We start from the raw sequence: 21,864 nt of genomic DNA on the forward strand, positions 1-21,864 counted from the left end.
CTGCCAAATTAGATTGGTTTTCCACCAACATGTATTTTTATGTTGGCAGAAAACCAGTGGACTCCTCTGGGATCCCCGTATGATATTTACTCCTGGTAAACAAAGGCAGATTCCAATGGAATCCATTGTGGTTGGCTCCCACAATCATTAATTGTGGAAGTGATTTATACTTTCCCAGATACATAGTGAAAATGTAAAGAGCAAAGGCGATTTTCGTCTGTGTTTTACACTTTACTTTTCCAGTACTTGGTTGAAACAATTACAATGAATGAATTGCCCCTTTTGTAAAAAGTGCAAACAGGAGTGGTTCCTTTCTGTGCAATATAGGATTCAAAACAAAATGCCCCTCTTGCTCTTCATCAACACGTTTTTACAATGATGAATACATTGTCAGGTTGATTTATCATTTGACTTGTGCATTTTTAAAGTAATCTGTATAAAGTTAAGTATTATTGTAGCTATTCAAAACCAAATTTCAACATATATTTGTACCAAGTTGAGGTTAGACAATGCATGGCCAAGTATCTAAATTTCAGGCTAGGCTCAAATTCTGGATTTACTACTCTACCAAAGTGTGTGATCCTGTACAATTCATTTAATTTCACCAGTATGTAACAAACAATGATGTACAGGGGCAAGGCAGGGGAGCAATGCCCTCTCCTCCTTGCCACACCCCATCAGGAGTGATACCAGGAGGCCGGAAACCCCTCAACCTGCACAGTCTGCCTCCTCATGCAGCTCACCCAGCCCTAGCACTCTCCCCTACATACTAGCAGTCCCTCACCTCAATTAAAATGTGCTGCAAAAATGCAACGTAATTTTCTAAGAAACAAAATCTCCTATTCCCTGTTTCAGTATTCTGGGGTGGGGGGGGGTCTATCTTTAACATAAGATGGAGGGACCACAAGCACCTCCTCTGGGGCCTCTTGGGAGTAGCCACAGTGGTCAGGAAGGCATTGTTGGGCGAACACCATCATCTGAGATGGTACAAAGACTGGGGGCCTCACTGCTCAGGTCTCTCAGAGGAGGTGGAGGATGAATCACCCTTGATGTTCCCCAGCCAGGATAAGACAGACATGCTGGGGGCTGGTTGGAGTTGGTGAGAGTGGAGGTAAATGGGAATGATGATTGGGGGAGCTGAGGGAAGCTGACTGGGGGTGAAAGGTGGAGGAGGATAGGACATAATAGCAAGGGAAGATCAGATGGGAAGGGAAAATAGGTAGATTGATTTTCCAACGCTATTTTCCTTGCTTCTCCTTTTGCTCTGTAATGTTTTCTTATAGAGGGGGGAAATGTATTTTTCCAGATTTGGGATCACAGATCTGGGAAATCTGGATAGACGCCAGCAGTTTCTTTAGGGTGCTCCTAGGCCCAAACCCAATGGAATTTCCGGCCCCCTTTATCAGAAACCTGGCCCACCCAGATGAATATTCCTGGAGCCGGGACGGGCCTGCTATATAACCAATTCTCTGAATGATTTGTGTATGGTTGAGAGAGGTCGTTCTTCATGTCCACATGTTTAGTGACCTGTGCCTCTTTTTGGCCACATCTATGTTCAATCGTTATTTGACAGCTCTCAGGAGAAACCACATCTTCAGGCCAAGTAAATGTGTTTCCTAAGTGGTATGATCGCCTTTAGGCAAGTTAGTTCATGGCCTCCTCGGTGACATTTAACCATTTATGCCAAATAGTGGTTTGTCATCCTGGGACTTTTTATTATTATCCTTTTTATTATTATCCATAGCTTCTTGGATATTCCCGTCTGTTTAGAGGCACCCTAAAAAAAACCTTAAAAAATTATATTGATAGTTAAAATGTAAAAACACATTGAGAACACATTCAGATGCTGCACAGCCAGTACTGTGTGGGCCTAGTGGAATCTGATATAGCTCTCCTAACAAGGCTTAATGGAATCTGGCCTTGCTGTGCTAACTGGCCCTCCTGTACTCCCTAGTCGTGATGTAATCCTGACATGCAGTGCTAACTGGACATATTTGAGCCTGGTCACACGGGGCATAATGTACTCTGCGATTGCTGTGCTAATTTGGCATATTGAAATCTGACTATACAGTAAAACATTATGGATTCGGGCCGAGAGGTGGTAACCAGACATAGGATGATTTGATCTTACTGTGCGAACATGTCAGAATGGAAACAGAAAATAAAGTGCTAATCGGGCATACTGCAGTGTGTACCTGGTGTGCTACAACATAAGAGAAAATAGCCATGGTGTGCTGAACGGTATGCATTGATAAAATCGCGGCAGAAATGTTGCCTGTACAAAAAATTGCAAGAAAAATTCTGTGGTTTGACCCGTTAAAGGTGTACCCCATTACACCATTTCAGGGGAGCGGGGGTGTCCTCCGCTCCCCTTAAATGGTATAATGGGTCCAGGGGTTGCAGGGGTGTCCCTGCATCCTTTACATGGCTTGCAGAGGCAAAACCACTGCCTTTTTGCTACGATATTTTGTGTCCACGGCCATTTTTGCTGCGATTTTAACACATGGAACCCACAGAACAGGGTGCAAATAGCAGGAAACGCGATGGCAGTACATGGCATATGGTCTGAGTACTTAGCATGTTGTGTCAGTGCCAAACTTATGGAAGTGGTATACGTACTTGAGGTTTTGATGCCTGTAACTGGCAATTGTCCATGCAAATGGGATTTTCGTAGCCATTCCGGTTGATACATCCTGGCTATGGTGTGAATATCTGGATCCTACATTTCGGTACCTTGGAATGGTAGCACTATCTATCATATGGTTTGAGTTCCTGAACATACCGTGGCAATACCTGACATATGATGATAGCTCCTCTGTATATAACGTCACTAGCTGTCTAATGGTGCGAGTACTTGGCCGAATGAAGATAGTGGGATTGGGTGGCCAGAGAACTGTCACTGTGGATGTCTATTGGCCACAACGCGAAAGCCATAAGCATCAACAGAAAAGAAAGTGACCAGACAAAATTCCTAATAAAACATGAACCTTGACAAAACTTTCACCAAATTCAATCTTTAATTATTCTTTAATCACAGTGATCTGCTATTGAACATGAATTAGTACTTGAAAAAAAGATTTGCTGTGGACGTTAATGAAAAACAATCTTTCTGGTAATTCACAGCACGCTGCTTGCAGCTTCTCTGGTATCCTTCCATCCCTAAACCAGTGCCTCAGCAGACATCCACTTCTCACCTCATCTCTGGAACCACAATCTTGTCAGTTCTGGTAAATTTGCAGCACATTTTATGCAAACACTAAGCACAACAAGCCTGTAAATGAACAAAATCCCCACAGCTGGTAAATATCTTTCTGATGCTTGTTAATCTGCTTAGAATCACATGCTGTGCATATGGTCCGACATCCAGTGGTAACCGCGGAGTATTGCATCATGTCTTTCGGGGACCGAAAGGGGACGTCGGCATAGGCGTGTCTGTAACACTATCCCTATCGTGACGTGTAGTGTACCCAAAATCCCTCACGCGCTGAGGTCCCTCAGATTGTTTTGTTCCGCCCAGATAACTGGTCGCCCTATAGCAGAGCTCTTACTAGAGACATTGTTTATCTTCACCGAATTGTCGGTTTATTCCCCGTTAAGTTACTTCGCCCAACAAGAACATCTTCGACGAAGACTACGGGGGATTCGTCTACGGTTGTGTATTTCGGCGCCTAAGGTCCGGCGGCCGGATTTTCCACGTGGTCGGGCCCTCTGGCCGACCTATACAGTAGAGAGAGTGGGGTCAGGGTGGCCATATTGTCGGTATGTCTTTCTTCCTTTCCCCTCTTTTCCCTGTTGGTCTGATCATCCTTCCCTTTAGCTAAGGAAAGGACTCCTTTTAGATTCTGCCCTAAGTGTAGGGTCAGATATCCTTGGAAGGAAGAACACAGGATGTGTAATGCCTGTCTCCCCCTAGAGCACGACGAGAAGCGGTGTGCGGCGTGCAAACTCCTTTGGCCTAAGACCTTTAAGGAGCGCCATGTAAAGCGGTGGGCCGCGTATGGTATGTCACGCGTGTAACCCCCTTCCCCCACCGCACACCCGCTGAAAGTGACGGGGGTACTTCGGATGACCAAACCTCAGTTCCGGATGTTATAGACCTTGTGGCAGACGCTTCTAGGTCCGCCACACCGTCCCCGACCCTTTCACGTTTGACTCTGGTCTTGCTACAGGGACAACATCCAGCGACAGGGGCGTACAAGCGCATAGCACTAATCACACAACCCCTATGCCGATTTCGACATCTTCGTCGAAAAAGGCGAAAGCGCCAACAGGGCCGCCAAAAACGTCGTTGGTTCCCTTGGATCGTTCAGATCCAAAGCCTTTCCTGCATCCGCAGCAGCGTTTTTGCGACTGGGCAATCTAAACCAGCTAAAGGCGCTACTCCAAAACCTACACACGTCGAAGCGCAGGAGCCCGACGCTTCGACGGTCTCCAAGGCCGCGGTAGGCCTGAAAACTATGGCTAGGCCTCTACTCGGAAAACCTACCGCTAGGCCCTCTAGTGCCGTGGAAGGTATTACACCTGCCGATAAATCATCTGAGCCACTGTCTCACGACGATTCAGCGTCTATCGTAAGCAGCATCAATAGAATTACGGCGGCGGTGGGTCTTACCCCGGTTCCGCCTAAGGTAACGGGACAATCGGCAGAACATTTTCGGCGGATTGGGTTCCCGATTCTGACGACACTTACGAAGATAGTCGAGAGCCTCTTTCCGACACCCTGAGAGACTCCTTTCGATGCTGCAGGGCAGAGAACGTTGTTTCTCCTCATGCAGGCACGTTTGGGTCCTCTAAATGGACTACAGAAAAATTCTAAGGGTGTATGGATCAGCTGGAGCAGATTATCAGTTTTTCTGATCATCCTCCCCCGAAAAGGGCTCGGGTAGACCCTAACCTTCAAATTCAGGAAGATCAGTCTCATGTTTTCCAACAGGAAGACGTGGTCCAGATGGACACATATAGAGGCATTTATAATAAAGAAGAATAAGCTTCTTTTCTGCTAAACTATGAGGAAGACCAACAGAATACTACGGACAACTGGGAGGAAACCCAGCAGGAAGGTCAGGACCCATGGACACAGCAAGATCAGGACTCTGATGTTTTGTGCCTAGACTCCTCCGTCCACCCCGGCTCGCCAGGCCTCTCCTGTAGATGATCAAATGGCATTCAACTCTATGTTGAAAAAAGCAGCTGAATAGTTTAAAATAGCCACTCAAGAGGCGGTATCTCAGCAGGATTTCATGGAGGATATCATTAAGGAAAAAGCTCCGGCGAGTCAATCCATCCCCCTCCTTAACTCTGTTAAGAGGAGGGTAGCTCCCTCATCGGTGTCACCTGCTCAAACACGGGCAGTGAACCCGAGAGTCTAAAAATTATTTTGCCCTTCCCCTTCCGACCCTCTATACGTCAAAGGGCACGCCATCCCAGATTCACTGGTAGTGACTACCACTCGAAAGAGGGAAGGGGTACCCCTTGCCACAGGGGAATCACCACTGGACAAGGAATCTAAGCGGCTGTATGCCCTTGGCAAACGTTACGTCAGCAGCCGCATACACTATACGGGTTGCTAATTATACTACTCTATTAGCAAGCTATGCTGATGCCCAATGGAACTTGCTCCAGGAAGGCCTCCAAAAGGTCCCCGAACCCGCCAAGTCAAAGCTTCTCTCCATTGTAACGGAGGGAAGACTAGTTAACCAGAACCTGGTGAAGAACACCCTGGACACTGCGGAAACTGCAGGCAGGTCTCTTGCTCAAGGGGCAGTACTGAAAAGACACGCTTGGCTGTGTACATCAGGATTTACACCTGAGACTCCGGCCTCCCTCATTAATAAACCCATTGAGGAGACTAACCTCTTCGGGAAAGCGGTGGATGAGGCTTTGGAACAGCCAACAAGGAGCATGAGACTCTAAAGTCTCTGCAACAAATTACAGAGAAACCCTCCTCCCAGAAAGGTAATAATTCTCGGCTGTCCTTTCGAGGACAAGCACGTGCTGGTCAAAACAACTACGGCACGGGTAACTTCAACACAAATCAAACATCTGGAAGCCCCACTTACTACCCCTAAAGGGGGTCAGAAACGCGGCAAAGGTAGAGGCAGAGGCCCCAATCCCATAGGAGCCACAACCTCTGGTCAGAAATGACCACCAAGTCCAGGTCCCCTCCCATGTCACCCCAGTGGGGGGGCGATTAACATCTTTCCTCATGACATGGGAGGGTATAACTTCCGACCAGTGGGTCTTAAAGACGGTCGCCCACGGTTACTGTGTGGAATTCGCCTGACCTCCACAGTTCAGACCGCCGCGCTCACGGCACCTTTCACCGGACCATCTGGAGATCCTGATCCAAGAGGTAGAAGCACTGCTGGGAAAGGACGCAATAGAAGCCGCCCTTATTCTTCAGGTAAACAAGGGTATTTATTCAGTGTACTTCCTTGTACCCAAAAAGGATCTCACCATGCGCCCTGTTCTAGACCTGCGCCCAGCAAACAAGTTTATAAAACCCAAGAAGTTTTGCATGGTAACACTGCAGGAGGTGATCCCATTGCTGAAACAAGGGGACTTCATGGCCACATTGGACATGAAAGATGCATACTTTCATATTTCAATGTTGCCAGCGCAGAGGAAATATCTAAGGTTCTTGATCCAGGACAGGCATTACCAATTCAAGGTACTCCCCTTCGGCATCGCCTCAGCACCAAGGGTGTTAACCAAAGTCCTGGCAGTGGCAGCAGCACACCTGCGCTGACTATCAGTCCCAGTTTACCCTTACCTCGACGACTGGCTCATCACGGGGGACTCGTTCGACGCTTGTTTTTCGAACACCCAAAAAACAGTAGATCTCTTCAGCCTTGGTTTCTCAATCAACGAAAAGAAATCCAGTTTAGTCCCAAGCCAAATAAAACAATTTCTGGGAGCTCTAATTCGGACGGAAGTCGGTCTCGTCTTCCGCTCAAACGAGAGGGTTCAGAACATGCTTTCTCAGATCCCTCCATATGTAGCCAGTCAGGAGGTGACGGTAAGCAAAGCCATGCGTTTGCTAGGGACGATGGCGTCATGCATATACTTGGTTCCCCACACGCGGCTGCACATGCGTCCAATGCAAGAGTGGCTCAACAGCCAGTGGTGTCAGGCCAGCGGACAATGGGAAGATCTGGTAGTTGTCTCGCCAGCCCTCGTTCTCTCTCTGCAGTGGTGGTCAAGATAAAACCTCTTGAAAGGGAAGACCTTCACCACCCCTGCAGTGGAAGCCACTCTCACGACAGACGCATCTCTCACAGGGTAGGGAGCTCATCTGCTTCAACAGACAGCGCACAGAGTTTGGTCTCCAAGTAGCGTCCAACCATATAAACTTACTGGCGCTGTTAGCAGTGTTCAAGGCTTTGAAAGCCCTTCAGGTGCAACTGCAAGGGAAGACAGTGCTGATTCTAACGGACACCACTATAGCTATGTAATACCTGAACAAACAGGGGGGGCACTCTCTCCAGGGCTTTCCAAGCTGTCCCAAAACATTTGGATATGGGCTCTCAGACACAAGATGTTTCTGTTGTCCCAACATGTTCCAGGGGAACTCAATCTTCTGGCAGACGTACTCAGCAGAGATTTCCCTCTGCCCGAAGAATATGAATGGCGACTGCACGAAGACATTGTGTCCAACGTCTTCGCAGAATGGGGTTTCCCAGAGATCGACCTGTTCGCTACTCAGGAGAACGCCCATGATACTGGTGGGCCCCCTAACCCTGGTTCGCTCACCTGATGGAAATGTCCCTCTTCCCACCAGTCAACCTACCCTGCCCGTACAACATTTTGTCTCGGGACAGGGGGGAGACCCTACACCCATGCCCACAATCTCTGAACTTGGCAGCTTGGCTCCTGAAGTCAGAGTTTGGGCACCTGCAACTCCCTCAGAGGTGCATGGACATACTCAGAGAAGCGAGAAAGCCTAATACACGTTATAGTTATGCCAGCAAATGGAATAGTTTTGTCATCTGGTGCAATGCCAAGGGCTTCAATCCCATCGATTGTTCACCCTCACACATTGTGCTGTATCTAACCCATCTGTTGGGCACTGGGTTAGTCTTCAATTCCCTAAAGGTTCATCTGGCTGCTCTGTCAGCCTACACCACATCACAACAAAAGGTGTTGTGGTGGAAAATACCAGTGATTAAAGCCTTTATGGAAGGGGTTAAGAGGATTTATCCTCCCATTTCTCACCCAGCTCCGGGATGGGATCTGAATGTGGTTTTTACCAGGTTCATGGGAGCTCCCTTTGAGCCTATGCATAAAGCAAGTCTAAAAGACCTGACTTATAAAACAGCCTTCCTAGTGGCTATCACTTCTAACAGAAGGGTTAGCGAACTACAGGCTCTTTCTGTTCTAGACCCCTCTGTTACAGTCCACAAAGATAAGGTAGTTCTGCGCACACATCCCAGGTTTGCACCTAAATTCATGTCAAGGTTCCATGTGAACCAATCAATCGAACTACCCACTTTCTTCCAGAACCCCACCAACATGGCCGAAAGAAGCCTGCACACACTAGACGTGCGCACGGCAGTCATGCTTTACCTGGAAAGAACTAAACCACTTAGGAAGACAAAACAATTCTTTGTTTCAGTGGCAGCTGGTAGACAAGGGGATCTTGTCTCTAAATCAGCTATATCAAGGTGGATTGTCAAATGCATCACACTATGTTACACTCTTGCTAAGAGAGAACTGCCCTTCAAGCCTAGAGCACATTCTACTCGAGGCACTGGGGCATCCATAGCATTCATTGCAAATGTTCCGCTTGAGTCCATTTGCAAAGCGGCACCCTGGAGTTCTGTACACACCTTTACAAAACATTATTGCCTAGACACTCATTCTAGCTCTGATTCTCAGGTGGGACAAGCAGTATTAAGACATCTTTTCTCTACTGTTCCTTCTCACAACCCACCGCCAACTCGGGTTACTGCTTGCTAGTCTATGCACAGCATGTGATTCTAAGCAGATTAACAAGCATCAGAAGACATGCATTACTTACTGTAATAGCATTTCTGATGATTGTATCTGCTTAGATTCACATGCGCCCTCCCTACCTCCCCGCTCGGGGTGGAAGGAACATAGACGTCTTACTATTTTCTCTCTTTCACGTACTCACTCACTATAGCCTTGGGCTCCCTCTTGGCAGAAAAAATACAATCTGAGGGACCTCGGCGCGTGAGGGATTTTCGGTACACTACATGTCACGATGGGGATAGTGTTACAGACACGCCTATGCTGACATCCCCGAAAGACAAGATGTAATACTCCGCGGTTACCACTGGATGTCGGACCATATGCACAGCATGTGAACCTAAGCAGATGCAATCATCAGAAAATGCTATTACGGTAAGTAATGCATGTCTTATGTGGAATAAAAGGAACTATATACGATAGGTTAACTTACCAATCATTAGTCTAGCATTTTTCAAACGGTAAAATGCTATATCACTTCTTCTTTTGTTTACGCTCATTTTAGGATTTTTGCTTTTGAAGGGTTGTCTTTTTAAACAAAAAAACACTTTGGTGTGTTCTTAATGGCATCCAGTCATTATGTTGCGGTACAAAATATAATTTAGAAAATTATATTTTTGTACTCCCACTAACTAGGACTTTCCACACATAATCTTGGACTGGAGTTTGTTTTACAAAACTACTCCATTCCTTCAATTTGTTTGCAAGGCTGATAACATGGAGAATACAAATATATTTTCCCAAAGATATTTTGTACAGCAATATTATCACATGGTACCTTTCTTAATTTGTGAAGCAATGATGACTGCTAACACAACCTATACTGTCTGTCCGCACTGTTAATGCAAGGACATCATTTGAATAACACTTACCAGCTTTGGCAGCTTCCGCTCCAGGCTATGTGAAATGATATGACAACAGCATAGGTATTTAATAAAAAAGCAGTATGCACATAACTCGGGAAAGCTTATTTAAGCTATTACTGAGAAAGACGGCATTACATTTTGGAAATTGGTTAAGGTGGGTACAAGTAAAGAAACTCAAACTTTAGGATAGTATTCCTGAGTGCGAATGGTTTGAGTTTTTCCGAGGGCTCTACCGGGAGATTAGAATATGTTACAAACAAATTTACAAACTGTCTGGGAGCCCCTCTACCGAGAGCAAACACTGCCAAATAACCTGTTCTCTGGGTAGGTTCCCACTCGGGAGGGTCTACAATCACGTTTTACTTTACAAACAAGATTGGATGATAAACAACCCTATTCTTCAGCATGCAGTCCGCTTACATTTCTCGATTGAAGAGATCACATAAGTTATGATACAAAATAATAATAAGGCACTAGGCCCCGACAAGATTTCTGCAGAACTCTTTAAAACAAAACCGACTATCTTAGAAATGTGATGTCCACTGTGATGCAAACGGATCACACAGCTGCATCAAAGCCAAATCTCCATCTGAGCCTCAAGTTACGTATTCATGCATCACTTGGGTAGACATCTGCTGCAGGCACAGTTACCCACCCGCATGCATCATAATGCAGCGACGATCTATGAGAAAAATTCAGTCTGTCGGGGCACGTAATGATTCAACTCCATACACCAGACTAAAACACTCAGCACAGCACCTCAGTCATCAGAATAAGGTGATGACCTACGACAAACAATGTGGTCTAACTGGACCCATAACGAGCCTCTTGCACTTGCGCACTCTCCTGTCCCCCTCAGCACCAATCCACATGTCTGACTTTCATGGGTATCTTACTTGAACTCGGCCAGCCCACCTAACTCCCTATCTTGTCTAAATGCACAGACAGGTTCTAATCCTCCTGACAATATTCCCCTATCATGGATTTCGGTCCCCTGAGGGCGTTCCCACCACAAACTCGTTGAGGCCATATTAATGGGATAATGGCGCTATATAATTGACAAACTACTACATATAAAACAAAACACATCGATACTTGTGCACCTTTAGAAATGTCCACTGTGAAAAACCTGAGAGTTTTTCCCTTCCCACTCCCAGGGAATCCTCAAAACAGGTGGCCAAGGGAAGGCCATCGCTTTTGGATCCCGACCCTGGGGGCAGACTAGCAAGGGAGGGTCACCTGTGTGGAGGATCTGCTGGAATTGGGGAGGGATTATCCCAGGGCATGACATGGTATCCCCCCCTTTCCAAATACCCCCTACACGACATTCCCTTGGCCCGCATGACATACTGAAAGCCAGACCCCCATTTTTCCCTGAACTCTCCTTGTTTTTAACTGTCACAATATCAAGAGGGAGCAGCTACATTCAGAGGTAACCACAGGAGAGTCGGCGAGTGAGTTGGAGCTGGAGAAGGAACCAGAGTCAGAGACCGAGCTGGTAGGCAGTGGAGAAAGCCTGGGCACCCTGAGAGAGGCTGTAAGAGATCTGAGCACAGAGATGCGGAGAGGCTGTGGTTTGAGAGGGCCAGAGAAAGCGTGGCGAGAGAGCCGTGTCTCCAAGGAGCGTGGAAAGCTGCTCTCTAAAGGGAGAGTCCTTAAGGTGCTTGTTCCCCTGGGCCAGAGAGGCTGCCCAGGAGTGTCAGAGCGTCGGAGGGGTGAGCGAGGAGTCCCTGACCTCAACACAGAGAAACCACAACGGGTGAGTTCAAAGAGAGACGGGAGCCCGGTTGGTGAAAGACGCAATGCACAGGAGATAATTTGTAGCAGGAGAAGGACAAGTGTATGATGCACTGAAGAGAAAGCTTCAGTTGTCCATTGTGAACTGTAATGTGTGATTGCGAAAGGAACAGAACGGAAACAAAGTAACGGAGTGGTCGCGTGTACATTTACACGTTGTTAAAAGACTCTGTTAGAATTCAAAGTAATTCTCCGAAAAAGTGCAGGGGAGCTGTGCGAACCTCGAAGTGAGAGCTAACGTGAAGCACGAGAGGGGAGCTGCGTGAGACGGGAAGAGCGAGATGAAACCCTGAAGTAACTTGAAAGTAAAAGTAATAGAGTGCCAGGGGCACGACCCATGAAAGCCAAGGTGTCGGTGTGGTCACGCATAGAGCAAAATAAACTGTGAGCATTTGAATGTCTCTGATACGAAAAATTGGTGAACTGTGAAAAGTTGTGGAATTATAGGGAAAGGGAACCCCTGCTGAATAAAGAGTGAGAGAATCTTGTGTTCATCCTTTCAAGTAAACTTTGTGCAAACTTTGTGAAACAGTGATTGAAGACGAGAAGCTTCTGAAGAGTGTTAAAAGTGTGAACTGTGAAACCAAGAGGGCTGTTGAATCTGGGGAAAAGGAAAGCCCGGAGAAGCCCGAATGGAAGTTTGAGACTTGTTTTAATCTATGGAACTTTGGTGATCCCGACCAGTTCAGGCTTGGGGAAGTGAGCTGTGGAACAAAGAAAGCTGCTTAGCAAATGCAGTGCTATCCTGACATTATTTTCCCACACCCTATTTTAATGTTGGTGAAACCCATACACAGTATCTTTCTAGAAGTGAGGGGCAAGCTTAGGTTAGACGCAGACATTCTTTTGTTTTGACTGACAGACTGTGGACTATTATTGTTTTTCTTTTATGGTTGAGATTACTCCCATATAGTAGGGCAGGTTAGGCATTTTCCCAACCCCTTGTCTTAAATAAAGTTTTTGAAACAGTATCCTTGTTTCTACCTCTTCACACAATGCCAATCTCACGCCACCTTTCAAAAATCCATTCTTCAGAATAAAATACTATACCATGGTGTTGCAATCTTATTACCAATGTCTTTGTCTATTTAAAAATTGTACATTTCTGTACATAATCTAATTGAGAGTGTAGTGGTAGTGCTGGCACAAAAGTGGGCTGCCTTTTGCTATTTCTTCAACGGGCCAGTCTAACCTAAAATCATGCTGCTAACAGGATCTCAAATAATGTAGTGCATTGGTTTCAATTATAACTGAAATGTGTGCCTTTAACCTAGGTTATGTGACATTAAAACAAAATGGTCAAATTGCTTCATTTATCTCTGTACAAATCTTAATGTACCTTGTCCTCAAATAGAAATTCCCAAATCCTTTCATCGAATAGTGTAAATTATTATTTGAATGCAAGTAGCACATGTGTGTTCTCTAAGCAATAATTCTAAAGTACTGGTTTTAGTTTTGCTTGACTATGACTTGTTATGGTATATGTCATGTCATTTATACCGCGCCTGTACACACGTTTTTCTAGGCGCGACAAGACAAGGGGGTAGAAGACAAAGGAAGGACAAGACAAATAATCTTACTAGACCTTGTGTCATTCAGGTCCTGCAAGTGCGACAGCGTAAAAGTGCAGCGGGAAGGAAGAGAAGGAAGTACCATGGAGAGGGAAAAAGGGAAGTGCAGTCAGGGCAGTATGCACTAAGTGAGTGCAGCCAGGGCAACACGGCTCTCAGTCAGTGTAGGGTGGCAGGGGGCTGCAGGGTAGTTACAACCCCTAAGTGCGTAGTGGGCCTAGAGGCAGTTTAGTTTATTATTTATAGAGCGCACCAAACCCTGGGGTATCTGGGCTTTTAAGCAAATATTGGTTGTTAAAAGAGCATGAACAAAGAAGCAGTAGACGCGTAGCTTGTTGACAGGGGTTACACATTGGTCAAACATGCCAGTGTTATAATGAATACAGGAAGGCAATACACAGATGGGAGACAAAGCGATTTACAGAGGTTAACAACAGATGCAACAAAGTAAGATGATCACAGAGGACATAGTAAGTGCTACTTTTAGACTTACTGGTCAAATAGCCAATCTTTCACTTTGGATCTGAAGGTCCAGAAGGAGGGTTCAACTCTGACGGCAGCCGGAAGGGAGTTCCAGCACTTGGCTGCTAACACTGGGAAGATAGTCCTGCCCGTGGTTTTCAATTTGAACTTAGGGATGATGAGAAAGTTTGCATTGATGGATCTAATAGTTTGAGGATGAGTTCCTAATGAATTTATCAGTCAGGTATTTCGGAGCTGTGTTTGAATGGCATTTGTGCATGATGACTAGCATGCGCAATGCGATTCTGTTGCGCACTAGGCACCAGTGTACATCGCGCCTGAAGGCGGTGATATGAGTAGACCGTGGGATATTTAGTGCCGACCTGAGTGCATTATTCTGAAGAACCTGTAACTTGTTGAGGTTGCGTTTGGAGGAGCCTACGAATAAAGTGTTGCAGTAGTCCAACTTTGATAGAATCCATGCCCTAGCAAGTGTTAGGCAGCTGTTTGTCGACAAGTAGGGTTTGCACGCATTGATCAGTTTGTTGATTTATACTGTTGTTGAGGCTGTAATGTTAACTTGTTTTTGAGGGAAAGAGTAGAGTCTCAATAGACGCCTAGCGTTTTGACTTCGTTGGCGACTTTGATGAGGTTCCCATCAATGTTAAAGGTCTTGTATCGTGTGTCAAGTATATTTAGACGGGCTTGAGATCCGATTAGCAAAAGCACTGTCTTGTCATCGTTAAGGCACAGGCTGTGAGCAGCCATCCATGCCTGGATTTTCAGGTAAATCTTGTTAAGCATTTTAGAGTCTTTGTCATAGCAGCCAGCGAACGTGATGAGGACTTGGGTGTCATCTGCATAATTTCTGTAGGTGACACCCAAGTTATCAAGGCGATCAAAGAGGAGCTTTGTGAAAATGTCATAACGCGTCAGAGAAATGCAAGAGCCCTGTGGGACTCCATAATGGATGGGTATTGAATCAGCAGATGCTGACCGTGCGAAGACCCTTGTTCTATTCGATAGAAAGGACTGGATACAGCTAGCAGCGGTGATGAGATCGATGCAGCAGTCGTCAAATGTTTGGTTAGGATCCGATGATCAACGAGATCAAATGCTGCTTAGAGGTCCAGCAATAAGAGGATAGCCAACTTGCCGTTGTCTTTGGCATCATCCATTTGGATGTTTAGGTCCAAAAGGGGCATTTCTGTACCATGCCTTGGTCTGAAGCCGGATTGGCGCAGGGCCAGCAGGTTGTTGTCCCCAAGGGACCTTTGTAATTGTGGGTATGTTGGGGTCTAGATTGGGTTTTTTGAATCTGTGTGATTTTACCACGGGTTATTCACCCGCGACGGAAATGATTGCATAGGAAATGTACGCAACACAGAAATGTTTGTACATTTCCCATGCGGTCATCCTGTGAAAATTGCACAGATTCCAACACATAGCCTCACTCACACCCCTAACACACCCCCAACACCCTACTTACCTTTCCTTCCAACGCGCTGTGTCCCTGCGGCGCCGGTTCCCTTTCACTTCCGTGATCGGGAACCGGCGCCGCTGGGTCCTTTTTTCTTTTTTTTAATTTTTTGTATTATTTTTTTTGCTCGGGTGAGCTGCATGGGTGTCCCTTGCAACCTCCGCCTACTATACTGTAAAGTATAGTGAGCGGGATGTTGCGGGGGACTACCCTGCAGTTCCCGGCTTTTATTTTTTTCTTGCTCGGGTGAGCTGCAGGGGTGTTCCCCACAACACCCCGCTCACTATACAATATATAGTGAGCGGGGTGTTGCGGGGGACACCCCTACAGCCTTTGAGTTTCTTTTTTTTTAAATTCTGACCCCACCGAAACAAATACCACCAAAGGTTCGAACTTTTGGTAGTTCGAACTTTTGGTGGTATGTGTTTTAGGTCTTTTTGTAAGGTCAGTAAATTATATTCGGTCATTTTGGCTTATTCCGTTTTTTTGAGGAGAGGCATCACCCAAGCCTCTTTAAGACTGATAGGGACTGAGAAACTTTCGAAGGATGAATTAATCAGTGCAGCTCTTTGCCTCCTTCCTTGATAAGTGATGCTGGGCAGGTAGCAGGTATCTCCCCAGCATCTTGTGGCTTTAGTCCAGAGATAATGTTTTCGATTTCTTTTGCTGTGACTGGGGAGAAGTGGAATGGAGGGCAAGGAGGGGGTAGGTGATCAGACGGTGTGCGAGAGTCAGAGCTCACCACAAGGCTATTCTTTTTTTGCCTCACTTTTTGCTTGTAAAGAGGTTATTTTATCTGATAAGTCCTTTTGGATGTTGGCGCACCAAACAACATCTTTGATGCAGGTTTCAGTTGGCGATAAAGGGGATTCCAGTCACCTTAGAATGGTAAAGAGTTCTTTAGTGCGAGAGTTTGCATTTACAATTCTGACATGGTACATCTCTCTTTTGGTGTTGAGAATGGCTGTTTTGTAGGTGGTAACAGCTGAGATAAATTGTTCCTTATTGGGGATTGACAGATTTTTTTCCACTTGGCTTCAGCGGATCTTTTCGCGTTGCAGAGTGTTTTTAGCTCTACTGTGACCCATTTATTTAAGTGGGCTGAAGGTTTCGCCTTTCGTAGTTTGAGAGGGGCAATTTTATTTAAGACTTGTTCTAGTGTACAGTTCTACCAGGGAGGATGGGTCCTTGTCCTGGTTATTGGAGAGGTCTGTGATAGGCTGAAGTAGCGTTAGTAAGTTCTACCAGGGAGGATGGGTCCTTGTCCTGGTTATTGGAGAGGTCTGTAATAGGCTGAAGTAGCGTTAGTAAGTTGTCTAAGGTAATGTTGCGATTGTTTCTTGATATGATTTGTGGGGCGATGGCGTTGGGTGTATTGATGCTAGTGCTCTCTTTTATGGTGAACGCGATGCAATTGTCAGGAGGGGCCCGAGGGTAGAAGCGTGCCCACTAAGCCAAAGGGAGAAAGGCACACAAGAAGCTGGATTACAAGGAGTCCTGTAGACAAGAAAGGATAGGCAACAGAGGCTGTGAACAAAAAGGGGCAGGGAATACAAAGATAACAAACACGCTGGGTTCCCTCTTGGGGTGTATGCAGAATGGGGAAAGAGTGTTGCACAGAACTTGGGAAACTCCAGCCTTCTGCACAGATTGCTATTACAGGGGCCCACTCTGAATGCTCATGGCTAGGAACAACAGCAGTGGGTGTCTGTATCTGAACCCTAAGGCACGAACAAGGTAACACTACTCACAAGACTGATGCCTGTACAGGTCCAGCAGGAACTGAACAATGAGTGCTTCCTGAAACAGGAACCAGTACACTGTAAACAATGACACAAAGTACAACACTAAAACGCAACAATGTAAGCGGCAGAGATTGCCTGCTGGAAATCCAGCAGCCAAACTCTGCACATAGGAATTACATAAAACACAAGTGAAGACAAGAACAAAAATATCCAGGGAAAAAGGAAGTCAGAGAGAGCAAGGTTCAGGACGGCGAACTGGAAGAAAAGAAGGGCAGAAAACTAGTATCTAAATGCAGGGAACGGCGACCGGAAAACGGTACACGGGCATCAAGAACGGGAACTCAGGGCAGGAAAGACAAGAGAACGCTAGCAGAGAGAGATCAAGGAAACAGTACTACTGAAGTGGATGAAAAAAGGGGAGGACTGAAGACTCAAGGAAGCTAAGGACAGGAATCATGGGCAGAGGGTGCAGCACACGGCAAGGAACAAGATAATTGATGATAGAAAGCAAAGTGGGTGTAGCCAGGGAACAAAGGGCTTCAAGCAAGGAAGAGAGCAAGGAAGCTGTAGCCAGGAAACAGAGGGCTTCAAACAAGGAAGAGAGCAAGGGGGCTGTAGCCAGGGAATAGGGGGCTGCAATCAAGGAAGCAGGGCTGCAGTATGGAAAGCACAGAGGTGCAGGCAAAAGGCAGGTGAGAGAGGGCTAAGAAGCAGGGCTGCAAAACAGGAAGCACAGGGCTCTGGAACAAGATCAGGAACTGGAAACCAAAGGACACAGCAAATATCCAAGGAACAGGGCAACAAAGGGCTGGTAGAAAGCTTACTGCAAGAGACCTGTGCTCCTGCAGGCAGCTGCTTACATACTGAGTTGCCCTGTGCTGAAGTAGGCTAATTAGCAGCACCTGGAGCAGCACACCTGAATGTAATTGGCCTCTGCCCTCTCTAGTCCTGGGAAAGCGAAAGCTGCACTGCTCTCTAAGGCTTCTGGGGAGTGTAGCGCTAGAACTGCTGCATAGGAATAGCCAGGAGATGGGAACTGCCACAAGGTGCATTATAGGACATGTAGTTTGTAAAAGTAAATAAGAAAGTTCCAAAGCCTTGCAAACGGAAAGTAAAGACAATAATATGAATAGGTGTTGTCCAGGGAGTATTACGGAAACAAATGAGTCCCAAATAGTCCACGATGGGTGACAATTGGTGCACCAGTGGCACAATCGTGACAGCAATTGTGGTCTGACCAAGCGCAGGGGGTATTGTTGAGGATTGTGGTCTTGCAATTTTAAGTCTGCCAGCCAATCCATTGTTCTGACCTTATTGTGTGTAGGTTCCTTGATGCGGTGTTTGAAGCAGAGTTGTATAATGGAATTTTCTATGACTGTGGCATTGGAATCATTAGTTTCGGGCAGGCTTAAGTTGAAGTCTCCTAGCATTACAATTTGAGAACCTAGTTTAGTGTTATGAGTTGGGAGGAGGGTAATATCTTCCTCGAAGGATGAAATGGACCCTGGAGGCCGGTAGATAAGATGTAGTAAGAGGGTCCGAGTGGCTGACAGAGGGAGTTTCACCGATAGAAGTTCTGCTGAGGGAAGGTCTGCATTGGAGAATTCTTTAAGGCCCAGGTGTGCTTTTGCTATGAACGCCACTGCCCTACCTTTGACAGACACTCTGTCTGCGTTGATAATTGTGTAATTGTCTGTGAGAGCTATTTACAAGGTTGGTCCTGCCGCTGGGTGTAACCAAGTTTTGGTTATGGCGAGGAAGTCTAGTTGGTTAGCTAGGATGAAGTCTGCTATGTCAAGAGCGTGAGCCAGCAGGGATCGGGTATTGATGAGGGCTCCTTTGATAACTGGCATGTCTGCTTTGGGAGTAGGTGGGATCAGCTTAGAAGATTTATGAATATGCTTGGGTGCAATAGTTAATGTATGTTGTTTGTGTGGTTGGCAGAGTACTTAGATTGGAAGTTGGGGAAGGGATCATGGGACTGGTTCAGGAGGAAAATCTGAGATTCCTTATAAGACTAGTGACAGGATAGGAAGCAGGGGAGCACTTATGGGATATAGGGTCAACCATTTCCCTGGAGTGGTCAGTAAAGGAACGCAGGGATGGTAGTGTTGGCACTGGGAATGGTGTGATTTTCGGGAGAAAAGGGGTAGGGCAAGGGAGAGGGTGATGGCGTGAGCAACCTATGCGGGCAAGAACATGCCCTATTCTGATAAATTAGCCAGTTGCACAAGGCACATCCCTTGGGTTGGAAGTAGCCATACTTATGTAAGTAGTAGGTAGAGTGCAATAGTGAGTGATTTTACTGGCAGGGCCTCAGAATAACGCCTGTATTGAGTTGCAAAATGAGTAAGAACTACAACTGCAGTGTTGCATTTTTTGTCTGGGGCAGAGATAAGCATTGTATACAAAATGCAGTTTGGTAATCGTGATTATTAGGGAAGCAACATCCAGGAATCTAACCGGTAGTGGCCCCCACAATTCTAGCGAATTGCAACAAAGGTTCTAACAGGAGTAATCACAATACAAGTAATGCAAGGCAGTGCAGGAAAAACTGATCATGGAGAAGCCTGGTACCTAATGCGACTCTGGGTGTAGCCAAGCAACCCGTTGGTGCAGCAGACAGGTAGGTCAGCAGGGGAGAGATAGAGAGAAAGCAGAGGAAAAAGGGAAGGCCTTGAACAGCTTCCAGGACTTCAGGTGGTCCAGATCAGGTTTGAGAGGGGCAGGGAGGCCATTCGAGAGGGTGGCACCTGCAGAGGAAATAGATTTACCACCCACTCTCTGCCTTGAGAAGCGTTTGAGCCTCAGGAAGTTGGATGTAGCTGAGCGAAGGGCTTGAGATGGAAGGTATTTCGGAAAAGAGTTGGATATAGTTCGGGCCTCGGTCCCAGAAAGCCTCGTCGACGATGCAAATGGTCTGGAACTTGATCCTTGCAGCCACCGGGAGCCAGTGAAGAGATTTGGGGCTGGGGAGATACAGCCCCTGGGCTTGAGTCCAAGGATAAGTCTCACAGTCCTGTTCTGGAGAAGTTTAAGAGGGCGGAGGGCAGAGGAAGGCAGATTTAGAAAGAGTCTGTTGCAAAAGTGCAGCCTAGAGAGAACCAGGTCTCTTGGGACAGTGAGCTGCTGGGGGAAAGTAAGGAAAGGAAGAATACCTCTGAAGAGTTGCAGCTGGTAGTGGTCCTCCTTGGCAAGGTCTGTGATGTGAGGCCAGAAGGAGAGAGTGGAATCGAAGATGACTCCCAGGTTTTTTGCCTCACAGGAAGGTGAAGGAAGAGCACCCAAGTAGGGGGGCCAGAGTGAGAGAGGGAAAGAGGGAGCAGGAGTCCCAATGAGAAGGCTCTCCATCTGGCTGGTATTAAGGCAGAGATCGTTGGAGGCGCACGCATCCTGAATCACAGATAGGCGGTCAGAAATGTGCGAGAGAGGCAAGGAGGCTGAGGGGAGCCTGAAAAAGAGCTGGGTGTCATCCGCATAACACTGAAAGTTGTAGGAGAAGATAGAGCTGAGGTGGTCCAAAGGGGCCAAGTAGACATTGAAGACCCAGGGCGAGAGGTTAGAGCCCCGTGGAGCACCACATAGAGGCGGTGGAGAAAAAGGACCCAAGTTGGACCTGGGAGGGTCTGTCCAAGAGGAAGGGGGTCAGCCACTCCAGGGCCTGATCAGGTTCTTGCAGGGTCGATTAATCAGGATGATGTGATTTACAGTGTCGAAAGCAAAGTAAAGGTTGAGGAGGATGAGGATAGAAGGAATGCTGGAATCAAGATTTGAGAGCAGATCTTCAAAGGTGTTCAGGAAAGCAGTTTCCATGCCTCTGGCTGCTCTGAAGCCAGACTAATGGTCATGGAGACAACCAACAGATTCAGTGAGGAGAAGAAGCTGGGAGATGGCCAGCTTTTCCAGAAGTTTGCCCAGGAAAGGAGTGATAGAGATCGGGTGATAATTTGCTGGACAGGTGGGGTCAGCAGAAGGATTTTTATGGAGGGGTTGCACAATGGAGTGCTTGAGCAGAGAGGGGAAGGATCCAGTGGCGAAATAGTGATTGCACAAATCGGCCAGGGCTGGAGTTAGGGTGTCAATGTGGTCCTTGATGGTTCTGGAGGAGCAGGGGATCACCTGTTTGGACAACACTTTCATAGATCAGACTTGTCTAGAAACTTCGTCGGGTGTTATCAGAGAGAAAGTGGAGAAAGGAGGAAGAAAGGGAGAAGTGGCCAGAGGGAGCCGAGAGTGGAAGAGGGAGAGATTTAGGAGAGCGAGGACAGGATTTAGTGGTGAAGTGAGAGCCACGTGCATGCAGAGGGCCTGGGAGAGAACAGGAGAAGTAGAGACTAGAGAGGGATTGTCCAGCTCCTTGCAGATTTGAAAGAGTTTGGCTGTGTTGTTAGAGGCCGCAGAGGCACAGGTATGGATGTAGACTCTCTTCTTGGACAGGACAGAGTCTCTTTATAGCCTTTGGAGCAGGCCAGTTTGTCTGAGGATGCACCTGAAGCCCTCCACTCCCTCTCAGCCACCCTAGTCTTGCGTTTCAGGGGGGCGAGGTCAGAGTCATAGCAAGAGTTGCACTTGGAGGTAGACTTCAGACAGATTCGCATGACCTGGGCAAGGATGTCAAGAGTGTTGGAGATAGAGAGATGCAGGTTAGAGAGGGCTGTGTCAGGGTGTAAGTCAGCCACAGGAGTAGGAGCAGAAGAAAAGGTAGAGGCAAAGGCATCCACTGACACATGCTTCATGGGCTGAATGACCAAGAAGGTAGGTGGCAAGTGGTGGGCTTTGCCTGAGGGACAACAGGTTTTGTGCAGCCCATGGCCCGGCTAGTTTATATGCTGGCCCTCTGAGGTGTTGGGACAAACTCAGGTAGGTTCGAGGGCTACTAGGAGTTTGCGGACTCACAGAAGGCCCAACACCTTCCCCCAAAAGGAACGCAGACCCAGCCAGACAGCAAATTC

General features: G+C 46.8%; 1 protein-coding gene across 1 annotated transcript in view; it reads right to left on the minus strand.

The window, feature by feature from the left end:
* Window positions 1-14,293: 14,293 nt before the first annotated feature.
* Window positions 14,294-21,864, minus strand: part of LOC138514609 (olfactory receptor 8A1-like) — a 31,564-nt gene continuing 23,993 nt past the window's right edge. Inside the window, exon 2 of the mRNA XM_069630059.1 lies at window positions 14,294-14,596. Within this exon, the coding sequence (XP_069486160.1) occupies window positions 14,294-14,596 (303 nt within the window). The remainder of the gene's footprint in view (window positions 14,597-21,864) is intronic.

The sequence above is a fragment of the Ambystoma mexicanum genome, chromosome 12 (genome assembly GCF_040938575.1).
Source record: "Ambystoma mexicanum isolate Mex_15411 chromosome 12, UKY_AmexF1_1, whole genome shotgun sequence".
Classification (NCBI taxonomy): Eukaryota; Metazoa; Chordata; class Amphibia; order Caudata; family Ambystomatidae; genus Ambystoma; species Ambystoma mexicanum.